This window comes from Spermophilus citellus, assembly GCF_964194105.1.
Source record: "Spermophilus citellus genome assembly, chromosome: 11".
Classification (NCBI taxonomy): Eukaryota; Metazoa; Chordata; class Mammalia; order Rodentia; family Sciuridae; genus Spermophilus; species Spermophilus citellus.
In genome coordinates, this window is record NC_138192.1 from 89,045,869 (window position 1) to 89,061,377 (window position 15,509).

The 15,509-nt window shown below is 35.3% G+C and overlaps 1 protein-coding gene across 1 annotated transcript in view; it reads left to right on the forward strand.

Annotated features, from left to right (window-relative positions):
* The window catches only part of FAM171B (family with sequence similarity 171 member B), a 68,201-nt gene extending 54,249 nt beyond the window's left edge, over nt 1–13,952 (forward strand). The window contains exons 4-8 of the mRNA XM_081261825.1: nt 314–472; nt 4,471–4,641; nt 5,892–6,008; nt 11,774–11,897; nt 12,118–13,952. Of these exons, the coding sequence (XP_081117951.1) occupies nt 314–472; nt 4,471–4,641; nt 5,892–6,008; nt 11,774–11,897; nt 12,118–13,462 (1,916 nt within the window). The 3' untranslated portion in view covers nt 13,463–13,952. The remainder of the gene's footprint in view (nt 1–313; nt 473–4,470; nt 4,642–5,891; nt 6,009–11,773; nt 11,898–12,117) is intronic.
* The last annotated feature ends 1,557 nt before the right edge of the window (nt 13,953–15,509 follow it).

The window sequence follows — 15,509 nt, forward strand, 5'->3', positions numbered from 1 at the left end:
GAAAATAAAGGAAACCCCAAGTGAACCATATGAACTAAAAAGGGTCAGTATGTGGTTCCTTAGAGTGAAATCCAAAAAAACGATGAAGAAATTCTGGGCAAAAGAATCAAACAGCACAAAGGTGCTTTTGTGTGATCTGAAGAAAGGGACAACTTCTTATTCAGTTCTGAATTTAAAATAATTATGTGAGGACATGATAGTGACATTTAAAAATAATTATAATCACTTCCTTTCAAGTGAAATCCTGACCAATGGTGATATACTTAACATGCATTTGTTTTATCTGTTTGTTAATGAGGTTTCCTTTTTCTAGATGCCAAATCTCAACCAAGTGTTCAGTTTTCAAAAGCCTTAATTAAACTTCCTGACAACCATCATATTAGCAACGTTACCGGCTTTCTTACAGTTCTACAACAATTTTTGAAAGCGGAAAATTTTCTGTATACCACTGGAATTACTCTCAACAAACCAGGTATTTTCTAGTTTTTACATAATGTAATACCATTTATAAGAAATAGTCACACATAAACCAAACATTATGTATTTGGATATTTAGATAGTTAATAAAAATTTGATATTCAACTTTAGAGAATACATGTCACATTTGAAACAAATGGGTTAAATATTTATAAGCAACTCCCATTTATTCAATGAAAAAACAATTATACCTAAGTCTTTGTGCATTATTTCAAGTTAATGAAAATTCTGTTTTAGTTACTTAAATTTCATTTGATCCAAAACATGTAAGCAAAATATAGAAAATAACTGATTATTATAAAACATAGCAAATTAAAAAATACACATACAAATAGAGATTCAAAGATATTTATACATATCTTTTTGTAATTTGACTTCCTATTCAGTTTTATTAAACTGATGAGAAGTGTCCATGATTATTAAGATATAAAAAAGATTATTAAGTTTATGGGTTGGAATAAATATTGCAATTTTTTTCTTTTGCTATATATATTAGCTATTCTCTGTGGGTGAAATACAAATAAATATTGAGAATACATCTTTTCCAAAGTCAATAGCTTTAATATACTAATATTAGTCGTGGTTTAAAAGTTAAGGGAATGGTGGAATTTCACACTTAAGAATATATCCACATTTGTTCCATGATTTCTACCACTTATTGCAACACAACTGAAATTCCACTGGGTATAATCACCTCAAACAATTTATAATTCTGGTGGTTTTGGTTATGTCAAATTTTTGTTTCATTTCATTTGAGGAGCAGTATAAATGAGATTAAGATGGGCAAATGGACCTTTGGGGGTACATAGGTATTTTTCTAACCTGCCATAGCTGATGGATCAGTGCCTAGCCAGATGATCCCCACTCTTCTGCTATCACCTTATCTCCTATTGCACACATCTGTGACTGTCTGATGGCATTCCCTGGTCCTGCAAGCAGGCTTGGCCTTCACAGGGGGCAAAGGAGACTTGATACATAAATACTGTGGTTTCCTTGCTTTGGCTAGGACAGTTCTCAGCTAGGCTTCTGTCCCTAGTGGGACCGAGCTGGAGTTGCCACAGTGATAATCTGCTTATTGACATGTCCTGTGTTGGCTTCCTTTAGTATGATGTTTCCACTTCCTGAATGGTAGATGCTTCTTGAGATTACCTTCCAAATGAACAGTCTAAGCTCATATTATCTGATGGTCTGCTTTTTGAGGAAGCCAATCTAAGATACCTGACAAGATTTCACTAGATATAAATTAAAGCATGCTCAAAATGAAAGCATGTATAGGATGGTGGCAATGAAGCTCCAGTTGTGTTGGGCGTATTATGGACAAGACTCACTGGATACAGTGGGAAGGGGTCAAAATGAGTTCTGTGTCTTAACATTCTCTACTACCTGCTTTTGAAATTGTTCATTAAATGTTTGATTATCCTGTGAATGTCACTATCATTTCAAGTTATAGAGCAGTGCTGCCCAGCTGGGAATGTTCTTCTGCTTTGTCCAGCATGGTAGCCAGTAGCCACATATGGCCATTGAGCCTTGAAATATGACCAGTAATTTAACAAGTAAATGGACTTAATTTAAATATCCACATGCAGTTGGTGGCTACTCTGTTGGACTGTGCAGTTCTAGAGCTCTGTAAGTCAAAAGTTCTTTTGACTTTTTCATTGTCTTTCACACATTTCCTTTTATTTCCTCCTTTGAGTTGACATTATCTCAAATGGGGCGTAAATCTTCATAGTTTGTGAAGCCACTGACTACATAGAGCTGAGGGATGGGGTTGAAGCAGGGACTTCAGAAAGCCAGCTGACGGACTTTAATATGTATCTTGAAATAGTTACTTGGCAGATTATATAATGCTTGGGTTTTGCTAACATTATATCACTAACAAGTGAACTAGTCTACAAAATATGTATGGTATCACTATGATTATTTTTTTTTTATTTTTTTATTGGTTCAAAACATTACAAAGCTCATGACATATTCACTATGATTATTTGATATTAATATTTCAAGAAATTTACTACAACAAATTGTTCTATTTAACTGAACATTTTCAGTGATTCAGTATTTGCCCTTTCTACTAACTGAAGATCTAGGTCTCGTAGTAGTAATAATGAGAATGAACTACTTTCCATATTCTCCAAGGCCCTGCACTATGGCTTCTCTCTCCTTTTGCCTTCCAAGCCCTGGGCCACCTCTTTCTTATACCTACCAGGATGACATCTGGTTTGGGGGCTTAGTACTTGTTTATTCTTCCTGGAAGGGTATTCTCTGAGGTCTTTGCTTGGGTAGCTCCTTACCATATGGCTATAGCTCAAAAGTCCCTCCTTGGGATTCTTCCTAGATCACCTAATTCATTGCCTTTCTGAATTGTCATGTGCTTACATTCGGGTGGGAGAGAAGCTGACCATGATTAAAGAAACAAAGATTTTTGATAGCAACAAGCAATTAAAAATATACAGTAGGTGATACAAAAAGAGATCATGTACTTACCATATCTTTGTGATCCATATTAATGTGTGGTACCTATGAGGTTTTATAATAAACAGTAACTGAGTGCATAAAACTTAAGCTTTGAAGTCAAAGATTAAAAAATTTAGACCAAAAGCAAATAAGATGTAAAAAGTATAATTTTTCTATTTCTCATGTATTAGTAAAGTACTTAGAAAATTTATAATTAATTAGTTATTTATAGAAATTAAAACTGGAATTTTAACATTATACATCTAACCATATTTTTATTTACTGTAAATATTCTGGTACATCTTATAATTTGGGCATTGTTTATATTTCAAAATCAAAAGAAATGCAGTTTCTAGGCTTTTTCCTCCAGAGTCAAAGTCTGTAGATAGCTCCTGATATTTCAGAAGTCATTCTACCAATTATATTCAAATCTTTAAAATATGAAGAAAGCAGCTGAGCAGTTTGGCACATGCCTATAATCCTAGTGGCTCAGGAGGCTGAGGCAGGAGGATCACAAGTTTAAAGCCAGCCTCAGCAATTTAGTGAGGCCTTAAGCAACTTAGTGATTTCTCAAAATAAGAAATAAAAAGGGCTGGGGGTATGGCTCAGTAATAGAATACCTTTAGGTTCAATCCCTGGTACCAAAACAAAACCCTTTAGGAAAACAGTAAAATCGACCTTCTATTAACCTGCTTTTCTCCTACTTTGGGGGCATTGAATTATTGAGTGATACTAATATTTAAAATCTAAGTTTCTTAATCTCAGTTATACTAATTATTTTCATTATAGTATTAGTAAGTACATATCAAAGCATATCACCTTCATTAAATAATGGTATTGTGGGTGGTTTTGTTTTATGTTGAATTGCCAAACCTAGCAATTAATAATTGCATTTTGAATAAGAATACTTTTTACTAAGTAGTGCAGCCACAACTGTTTGTTGTGGCCCTCCTTGAAACAGATGGTATTGGGAGGAGCAGGGCCAGATGCCGCAAACCTGTAACTGGATTAATGGTATGGTACAGTAGAGCCTTTATTTGGGCATGTTTGTTTATTTTTTAGTTCATTTTTAAAAGCATTCAATTAGATTCAAGATCCCTTAAATCAGACGACTCGGAGAAAATTAGGAAACTGAGACTCCTACTGATTTGTCAGTGTTGCATTGCATAAATTATATATATAAAGTATTTTGAATGACATTATAAAAATACTTAATGTGGATTCATTAACTATTTGACATTAAAATGTATAACTCGGCTCAGGAGGCTGAGGCAGGAGGATTGTGAGTTCAAAGTCAGCCTCAGCAAAAGCAAGGTGCTAAGCAACTCAGTGAGACCCTGTCTCTAAATAAAATACAAAATAGGGCTTGGGATGTGGTTTAGTGGTCAATTGCCCCTGAGTTCAATCCCCAACACCCCCCCTCCCAAAGGATGCATAACCCTGAGTGAAATGGAGAAATCAGATAGTTTAGATCCATAATAATTACTATATAACTGCAACCTTTGTTTGTACATGATTCTATTAAACTGTCTTTTCTAGGTTTTGAAAATATTGAACTGACTCCTCTTGCTGCAGTATGTGTGAAAATATATTCTGGAGGAAAAGAATTAAAGGTGGATGGCTCCATTCAAATTTCTCTTCCCCTTTTACATACAAATGATATAAATGTGGGGGATCGCATACCTGCTTGGACATTTGATATGAACACAGGTACGTTAGCTAGGTGAATATATTTTGAATATTTTTCTGTTGAATGTCTTGTCTTAGAATTTGGTACAGGGCTGGGGATGTGGCTCAAGCGGTAGCGCGCTCGCCTGGCATGCGTGCGGCCCGGGTTCGATCCTCAGCACCACATACCAACAAAGATGTTGTGTCCGCCGAGAACTAAAAAATAAATATTAAAAATTCTCTCTCTCTCTCTCTCTCTCCTCTCTCACTCTCTCTTTAAAAAAAAACTTTAAAAAAAAAAAAAAGAATTTGGTACAGTTCTACGTTTTCAGTAACATAATTTTATGCACTGTTTAGTGACCAATGTCGGCCTTACTTTGATTAATATAATCGTGGGGGAATTGGTGCCAATATATAATGTACAGGAAAAAATACAACATTAATTACTTACAAAAAAATCAAAAATTATCCTCATAGTTTTTTTTCCTGATAGGTAATGTGAGCTTATCTAAAAATTTGATTAAGGCAATTGAGAAATTTATGTTTATACATTGTCTACATATATCACATTATCATAAATATATACAAATGTGTCAATTGAAAAATAAAATAGACATTGTTTTCAATTGACATTTACTATAACAACTCAATTCACCAAAATACAAATATATAATTATACAACAAACCTATAATAGCTTTATTATGAAATTTGTACATTCATAAAACTTCATAAAAGGTAAGAACTTTACTGAATTGTTTTCTCTAGATGGCAAGATTTTACTAGAATAGATGACATTTTTTTTAAAGTTAAAAAAATAAGTTCTTAAAGAACTATACCAATAGTACTAGAACAAAACAATATTCAATAACTTGATAAGGTCATAAAACATACACTGTTAGTTTTTAATCAAATTCCCAGGACAAAGGACTAATTATCATTTATTGATTAAATTGGGATTCCACTACTTATAACCTTCAAAGATATCTGAGCATACACAAGTTGAGCACTAATTGGAAAGTCATGATTCTTCTAAGTATGTCTGCATTCTTAGTTTATTTATAATTTTTTTTCCTTTGGTCATAACAAATCATTCAAATAATTCTATTTTACATATTATAATAGATTCTAAATATAATTTAATGTTTAATATGCATTACCTGATAATATATTGTCATGGTTTTCATAATTTTTCAAAAAGTACTGTATTCTTCACATTACTATCAACCAATTCCTATCACCCTAAAGATACATAATAGAAGCTAACTAGTGTTTTGCTTACCTTTCTTTTCAGGTGCTTGGGTAAACCATGGCCGGGGAATGGTCAAAGAATATAACAATCACTTAATTTGGACTTATGATGCACCACATTTGGGCTACTGGATAGCAGCTCCACTTCCAGGAACTAGAGGTACTGTGAAAGTCAAACAAAGTAATTTTTAAAAATAATCTAGATATCATGCTGGATTTGATATTCATAGACCACTCAGCCACTTACCAGCTGTCTGATACTGGGAAAAGCACTTAATCTCCTCATCTTCACCTTTTCTTCTTTTTTCTTTTTTTTTTTTTTTTCATGCACAGAAGAGAAGATTAAGCTCCATAAACTCTAAGGTCCCTTATAGAGTGTCCCATAAGTCTGCAAACAATGAAGTTTATTCAAATCAAATATTTCTTAGTTTACATTTTTCATGAATAAATTCTGTCTAGATCAGTTGATTCTTTTCATTGCAAGCAACAGAAACATTTTGGATAATTTAAAACAAGTTTAAAAGCATATGGGGAATTTATAGGGTCTTAGGGAAGGTTGACAACCAGATGCTAAAAGGCAGAATCTCTGCACTCCACAGGGGCTGGTTAGGGGACTCTCTCTGCTGTCCATGCCAGGTTGTTGCTGTGTGATGGCCAAATCCACTGCTTTCCAGCATTTTTTCTCATTTGATTCCTGATTATCCTAGGGGTGAAGAATTTGCTTGGGTAGTAAGCACATCTCTGGTGGGAGCTGGGGGAAGAAAGGGCTCTTGGAGAATAGTGTCTCCAGACTGTTTTGAAGAGAATATAGGTGATATACCAAATGAAAATTGACCTGACATTTTTAACAGAAGGTGCGTGGGGGCTGGTGGCCACAAACCAAGAATTATTCACTAGGGAAGAACTATAATTTTCTAGGATAAATGAGTATCTTATTTTTTTCCATTTAACATGGTATCAGATGATTTAAATAATCTGAACCTAAGAAGACTCTACATTAATCTCACTCAGTAAATTTCTCAAAAATTTGAATGACTGCTTATTTTATCCATTAAATTTTCATGAATAAAGAAAGATCCTCAAACCTGCTGTCGTCCAGACTGGTTGAATTGTGGGCTTGCTACCGCTCTCTGGGCCTTTGGGTGTTTGTTTGCTGGCAGAAATCGAGTTGCTTCAGGGCTTTCCCTACACCAAGCTTTGTTAAGTCAACTTTCTAGTTTTCAACATTTTGTTGCTCTTGTCTGTTATCTCAATTTTCTTTTATCTTTGTAGATTGTGTATTTATAGGATCAAAACAAAGCAAAACATTTAGTGTTGTTTTAGGGAAGACTTGGGATTGAAAGTTAAATACATATATAATTCCTCCATCTTCAATCAAGTATCACAGATCATTCTTTTGGCTTTTGAAGTGCTTTGGTTCCTAGCTGAGAGGCAGCCACTCCCTGGCTGTTTCATGCTAGTCAAAAATAGTTGCAGTACACACTCTGATCCAGGATGTGGATGACATTTTACACATACTTCTCTGTAGTATTCTCTAATCTAACAGAGTGATTTTATTATTTCAGAGTTTTTTCTGAAAAGAATTTTTTAATCCAGTTTGATTTTCACTTGACATTGGCAACATTTGAATTTTAAAACATGCAAGATAACATGGCTGTTTTTTAAAAAATGAAAGCAATATATTTAGTATTCCAATAGATGAAATGTGAGCCATTAGCCATATGTGATCAAGAAGGATATTCTTTCTGTTTCTATTTGAACTTAGTGCTTATGAGATTGTTTATTCACAAATCAGAGGGTGGTTACCTTTGTTCTTCATGTTGTAAAATATCATGCAGTCTGGCCAGCTGTCTGGCCTTATCCTATTCTCAGTTTGCAACGATAATGAAATATTGATTAAAAAGAACAATTAATATTTAATGCCTAAACTCAAATCTAGTTATTTCATTTTAAGTAAAAAATAACCCAGGAATACTTGAGTTTTACAGAAAAATGTACTTCCACTAAAATATATATCCGAAAGGACTAGTTTCTATGTGATCATTTGAATTACAAAAGCCAATATAATTTTTAAAAACAGTTTAAGTTCAATTTAAACTGTTCTGGTGCTAGGGACTGAACCCAGAGTATCCTGTGCATTATACTACTAAGCTAAACCTTCAGCCCAGAAGTTCTTTTCTAGCTTATCTATTTATTGTAAAAGATTTTGTGTGTGACAGAGTACTAAAATAGAATTATGGGATTCTCACTTAGACACCTTGTAGTAATGCCTTTGAAAAATCGATTCTGCAAACATAATAGTAAAAGCAACACTCCACTATTAGATGTATAACTTGATAATATCTCTGACTTTGCTCATAATTAAGTAAGCAAGAAATAGGTATTCATCTGAGTATTCATTTTTTTTTGTTCTTAAACAGGGGGAGTTGGATATTGTATTTATCTGCTCTGGCTGCTATAACAAAATACTACAGATTGCGCAGCTTAAACAACAGAAATTTGTTTTCTCACACTCTGAAAGCTGGAAATCCCAAGATCAGGGTGCTCTCAGGGTTGATGAGACCTCTCTTTTTGGCTGATGGATGATAGTTTTTTATTAAGTCATCATATGGCCTTTCCTCTGTGCATACATGGAAACAGACTTCTGTGGTGTCTCTTCTTCGTCTTACAATGACACCAGTCTTATCTGATTGGACCCTATCCTTATAACCTCACTTAATCTGTATTACATCTTTATAGGCCCTGTCTCCAAATATGGTAACACTGGGAGCTAAGGATCCAATATATGAATGTTAGGGCTAACAGATGTGGTCATCCCTGAAAAGGGAGAAATCAACTTTTTGTTGTCGTTTTTAATGTTACCACAGAACACTTTGGACACAAATTGTGTGTGGGGGTTTCCTTACACTGCATGACTCTCTAGTTATTAGTGAACATTCTCTGCATGTACTACACTACCATCCTGACAGTACTTACTTGGAATTATCTTCATACACCACAGGCAATCCCTCAAGATTGCCGCCACTTCAGATACCAGTTGCAAGTAGCAGATTCCCCAGGTTACCTACACTTCTGTATGACTTGGCTTCAGATTGGGAGTTCCCACAATTGCCTTTTTAGGTTTAATAATTTTCTGTGCTAGCTCACAGAACTCTGGAGAGTTGAAAACTCTGGAGGAAAATTCAATGGAAAACTCTGGAGGCTGGGTGTGGGACTGGTCTGCAAGTTCCTATCTTCCTTATGGTTTGGGCTTTCACTCTGGTGATCATCCTTCTTCCAGGAGCCCACCAGGAATTATCTCATTGGAACAAAATGACTCCTATAACCTAGGAAATCCCAAGGGTTTTTAGGAGCTCTGAGGCAGGAACCCACAGAAGAGATTAAATATATATTTTTTAATATTGCAATCATTAATGTCCCTAAATATTTTAGGATATATTACTGTAAAGCCAAAATTAGTCCCATGATAGGTTAGTGTCTGGTATGCTGGAGTTACTTTGGTTACAATTTGGTTAAATGTATACTGAATTTGTTTTTAACATTTTAAAATAGAATTCTAGAATTCCTTGGGGGAAAAATGGTTAAGTGATTAAAAGTAATTTTTCAGACTGATAAAGGAAAATAGGTGAATGAGTGCAGAGTTTAATAAACAACCACTTATTAATGTTTCAAATATGCATTTTCATATATATTTGAATTAATTAACATGTGATTTTTTTTAGCATTCTGACCTCTTCTATGTACCTAACAAGCACATGAGGAGACATACACTTTCTGCTATTGTCATACATGTAAGATTTGAGCCAGTCCAACAATACCAACCTCTTATTTCCAGAACCAGTTCTGCTAGAATCCTGTGAAGTGTTAATTATTAGTGGCACTCTATTGTAAAGGCATATATATATATATATATATATATATATATATATATATATGAACAAAATTGCTCTTGGTCCTACAGATATGAAGAAGCCACTTTTGTTTCTTTTTTTTTACAAGAAATTACATTGAACAATGCTGTATTTATTTACTTGTTAGATATGATACACTATTTTTAGTCACCATCTGTGAATTTGTAGCTAATACAAAAGTGCCTGTTATGTAACCTTAACATTTCATTCTGTAACAACCATGGTGTTGTATGGCTAGCACTTGAGTGCTTACCATGGGCCAAGCACAGATTTAAGTATTTCATAACTATTAACTCATTTAAGCTGCAACAACCCACATTGGTTATGTATGGCTTTTGTTATTGCCGATTTATAGACAAGAGAAATGAGACACAAAGAAGAGAAACTTGCCAAGACCACGGAAACATAAATGGCAAGGCCAGGATTCTAATTCACACACTCTGGATCCAAGGTTTATATGCATAACCACAATGCTGTATTCCAAACCTTTTAAATATTGCTGTTATTTCTTTACTTTTTTTAAATTGGATGATGCAAAATGTAAAGGATAGACTTAAAGACCTTGTGGTCCCTCACTTTCTTCCACTGTCCTTGGTGTACTTAAGGTCCTTATTCTGGACGTTTTCTCATGGTAGAGATTATCAGAAAATCAGCTGTACCATCACCCTGAATACATATTACAATCTAGGTGATAACGACCTAGTCTTATTGTACACTTTTCAGAGGAAAATGAAGTCTTCATAAATTAGTTCTCAGTAGAATTCACTTTTATGCAGAATTTATTAAGCTACACTGATCATCCTATAGTAGTAGCCAGCTTTTGCTGCAATAAAACTTATTACACAGCATTTGCAGGTGTGTGCTCCCTCAGAACAAGAGGATAGTGGGTCTACTGTGCCCCAGCTGGGTTCAACTTACCTGGGATCACAGTGTCTTCTTATTGCAGAGCCCAGACAGAAGGAGTTTGCAACTTTTAATTCTTCAAGTCCCAGGATTTTCTGACTTTTCTGTTCTTTACATTCTTGCTTGCTTTAGCATTTTTGAATATATTTTTAAAATTTCTTTTTTTTTTAAATTAAATGCAACTAATAATCAACACTCACAACATTCTGTCTCAAAACCTGATTGAACAAAGCCCACATTAGTTAGAAATATTTTTTCCTGGTTTATTTTACCAAATATTTTGTTACTGTTTTTTATCTTAAATCACCATTTTTACTGTCTTCTGAAACAATTTTTTTCCCTGCTTTTTGTCTGTTCTGGAAGCCATTCTTATATATCTTCGGTTTTTGTTTTAGTAACATCTCAGCATCCAGATTCCAATTTTTGTAACAGCCAACCTGCACTCTCAGTGGCTAACAGTAGCAAACATTTATTTGCTTTCCATATTGTATGAGTGTTTTTGTTTATTTGTTTGTTTTTTGGGGGAGTACCAGGGATTGAACTCGGGGGCATTCAACTACTGAGCCACGTCCCCAGTCCCATTTTGTATTTTATTTAGAGACAGGGTCTCACTGAGTTGCTTAGTGCTTCGCTTTTGCTGAGGATGGCTTTGAACTTGAGATCCTCCTGGCTCAGCCTCCTGAGCTGCTGGGATTATAGGTGTGCATCCATGCACCAGGCTTGTAGAAGTGTTTTAGGCTGACAGCTGTACTGTTGCATTTGGCTTGGTTCAGTTTAAACTATTTTCTCATTCCAGAACTCAGCTTGAAGGATTAGTTACATACACTCTGGGATATGCTATTCACATATTAGAGTGCCTTAGCAAGAGGGTAGAGCTATACCATCAATTTAAAGTGTTCATAGTTCATTGGTCAAAGCAAACCAGTTGATTAATCTCAAAAGGTAGGGAAAGCATACTTCATGCTAATTCACGGGGAATTCTGACATCAGAGGGAAGCAAACAAAAGTGTGCATACATATTCAAGCTGCCTTATCTAGGATGTGACATGCTTGAAAATTTGACCTAAAATAAAGTTTTCTCTTTGTTTCTTGTTTATGTTGAACCATCTAGGTTCAGGTCTGAATGAGGATTCCAAGGATATAACTGCCTATCACACAGTGTTTCTTACAGCCATATTAGGAGGAACAATAGTTATTGTCATTGGATTTTTTGCTGTACTACTTTGCTATTGCAGGTAAGAACAACATTAATCAGTATGCATAAATCCAGAAAACTATTAAATTATAGTATCACTTCAGCATATTCTGTGCATTACAAAGTTTGTAGAAATAGGTTAGTCTTTAAAATATGTAGATTAGAAATAAAAATATATTCTAACAATAGCACTACATATTGTGATGTGTTTAAAAAGTTAACCTTCTAGATCATAACTTTTGCCTACTCCTCCTCTTTAGGGATAAGTGTGTTACTCCACAGAAAAGAGAAAGAAATATCACTAAACTGGAGGTCCTCAAAAGAGATCAGACAACTTCAACAACACACATAAATCATATAAGTTCAGTTAAAGTTGCTTTAAAAGCTGAGGACAAGTCACAGTTATACAATGCCAAAAACTCCTCCTACAGCCCTCAGAAAAAAGAACCATCAAAGGTAGAAGCAGATGAAAGAGTTTCCATGGTAAAAACCCGGGACAACTTCAAAATCTACAATGAAGATGTTTCATTTCTATCAGTCAATCAAAATAATTACGCAAGAAATCCAACACAGTCTTTGGAGCCCAATGTTGGGACCAAACAATCAAAACATATCAGCAACAATCTATCTTCATCGTTAGGTGATGCTCAAGAGGAAAAGAGGTATCTCACAGGTGATGAGGAGGGGTATGGGCGTTCCCACATTCCTGAGCAGCTTATGCATATCTATAGCCAGCCCATCGCCATCCTTCAAACATCTGATCTTTTCCCCACTTCAGAGCAGTTACATGCTGCGAAGTCAGCCACTTTGCCAAGAAAGGGCCAGTTAGTTTATGGCCAACTGATGGAACCAGTAAACAGAGAGAACTTTACGCAGACATTGCCCAAAATGCCAATGCATTCCCATACACAGACCCCAGATGCCAGGGAAGAGGATATCGTCCTTGAAGGTCAACAGAGCTTGCCTTCTCAGACCTCAGATTGGAGCCGCTATTCCAACAGCTTGCTGGAATCTGTTTCTGTTCCTGGAACACTGAATGAAGCTGTTGTAATGACTCCATTTTCATCAGAACTTCAAGGGATTTCAGAACAGACCCTCCTGGAGCTGTCCAAAGGAAAGCCCTCCCCCCATCCCCGAGCATGGTTTGTGTCTCTTGATGGAAAGCCAGTAGCACAAGTGAGGCACTCCTTTATAGACCTGAAAAAGGGCAAGAGAACCCAGAGCAATGATACGAGTCTAGACTCTGGGGTGGACATGAATGAGCATCACTCGAGTAGAAAGCTTGAGAGGGAGAAAACATTCATCAAAAGCATGCATCAGCCCAAGATCCTGTACTTAGAAGATTTAGACCTGAGCAGCAGCGAGAGTGGCACCACTGTCTGCTCCCCAGAAGACCCGGCTTTAAGGCACATCTTAGATGGAGGGAGTGGGGTTATTATGGAGCACCCTGGGGAAGAATCTCCAGGAAGAAAAAGCACTGTTGAAGATTTTGAAGCCAATATATCTCCCACTAAAAGACGGGGCAGACCACCACTAGCCAAAAGAGATAGCAAGACTAACATCTGGAAGAAGCGAGAGGAGCGCCCCCTAATTCCCATCAATTAGTTCCAAAGGTGGTTGTGTCTCTGCTGTCTTGTGCTGTGCGTTCTTGCTTCTTGTTATAAACTGCAGTATGAACTTAAGAAGTTGAGACTGAGTGACCTCTTCTTGGCCCTGGACATGCCCTGAGCAGAGTAAATAGTAAAATGGTAATTCAGTAATCAGAGGGAATGATGTTGAGGAATGCCTTTTCTGGCCTATTCTTTTCTGTAATTTTGAGTGATGAATTTAAAGTATCCAAGCTTTCAAGGTGTAAAATAGCGTCAAGATGTTAGTATCTGAAAATGTTAGCCAATTTGGTACTGACTCTTAAGAATAACATAGTAAAATGTGTACTTCTAAAGCTGTTCCCCAAATTGTCACCTCTGCCTTGGTGACTGCCCCATGGATCCCTTAGAAATTAAACTGTCTTCTTCAGACATCACCCCTGTAAAATGTCACTATGATGTCCTTCTCTGCCTGCACTCAAAAGCCACCACATAAACATTTTCACTGATGTTATTGTAGAGACCAGAGAACATTTTCTTTTTTGAGATAAATAGCATGTATATTGTGTCATCCCCAAAGTAAATCCTACACTCATGGAAGATGGGCAAGAAGCTTCTTGGTCCTTGGAGAGGGGAAGTGCCAACATTTTGGATATAACTTTACATAATGAATCAAAGTTACATAGAAATTTGAGAAATGAAAGCTCTGATAACCGAATTTGAATTTTAAGGTTTCTTATTTTTTCCTTAAAAATGAAGTAGACTTAGATATCAATTTTTTTTCCAATCTGGAAAAAAAAATCTATTACTTTAGTTTAAGGCTCACTGATAACATGGAGGCTCAAATGAGTTTTATTTCTTTTATTCTAAAAATCCAAACTCGGTCACTTAAGGCTATAAAATTTGATTTTAAAATGATATATATATATTTTTTTAAAAGTAACAAAGTGTGCAGAGAAAAATAATCATTTTGTGTCAATGAGCAGAAAAAATGCCATTTTCCTGAGGCTAAAAAATATCTTCAGGATATTATTTATATGTGTCAAATGCTGACATTTTAAAAAGATGTTTGAGGAAAACAGTTTCAGTTTCAGGGCAAATGTAAGCTTTTCCTTACATCACTTGTAGTTTTTGCAGCTTTTCCCCCCTTTTCCCCCCCACAGTTTTGGAAGTCTTATATCCCTATCCTTTTCATCATAGCAAAGAATGCAGTGTGAACACAGTTAACATCTATTTTTAAATATGTGTCTTCAGCTCTGAGGTATCATTCATAAGTCCTAAAAAAATAAAGGTCCCATCCCATTTTTAAAAAATTGCATGAAGACCCATCTGGTATATCTTTTTCTTTTCTTGGTGGGGAAAAAATGAAACTAAATTGCTTTATTTCATATCCTCTACTGTTCAACATAGAAGCAGCATACAGACTCAAGCCACTTAAACAAGTCAAGAGTTGAAATCGGCCACAGGAGCTTTAGTAAAATTGTAGGTAGATATACAATGAGACACAGCAGCTTTTCCCTCCTGAGTAGACTTCATCCAATTATTCTCCTGGAACCAGTTCTGAAACATATACTCTGTCATATAACTCCTCCCTTTCTGTGGTATCCCAAAGAACTTAAAGACCTGAACATATGTTTGCTACATAGTACCCTGATCCATAGAAGAGATGAATGTGTTGGGTAATATGTAGGCTTACTTTTTATCTTTTTTTTAAATACCGATAAGGCTCACAATTAGAGGAGGCTTTTTATTGGTCATATACAGAACAATACAGTAAAAGTAGCATGAATGAAATAGATTTTTGAAAAGGTTAAGGAGTTAATGCTCTGTGGAAGTGCCTTTGATACAGACTTGCATTATTAGAAGGATATAATAACATTTCTTAAGTGTACATTTTTTTGTTACCCAAATTAAAAAGATGTGCAGTTTTTATTTAAAAATATAGATCTAGTGTTTCATGTTGGAACAATGAATTTTGCATGTAAGTCATATTTCTTTTGTGTATTTAATCCCTTTAAAAAATTTGGCATATGTTGATAAATTATGTTGGAATAAATTATGTTGGA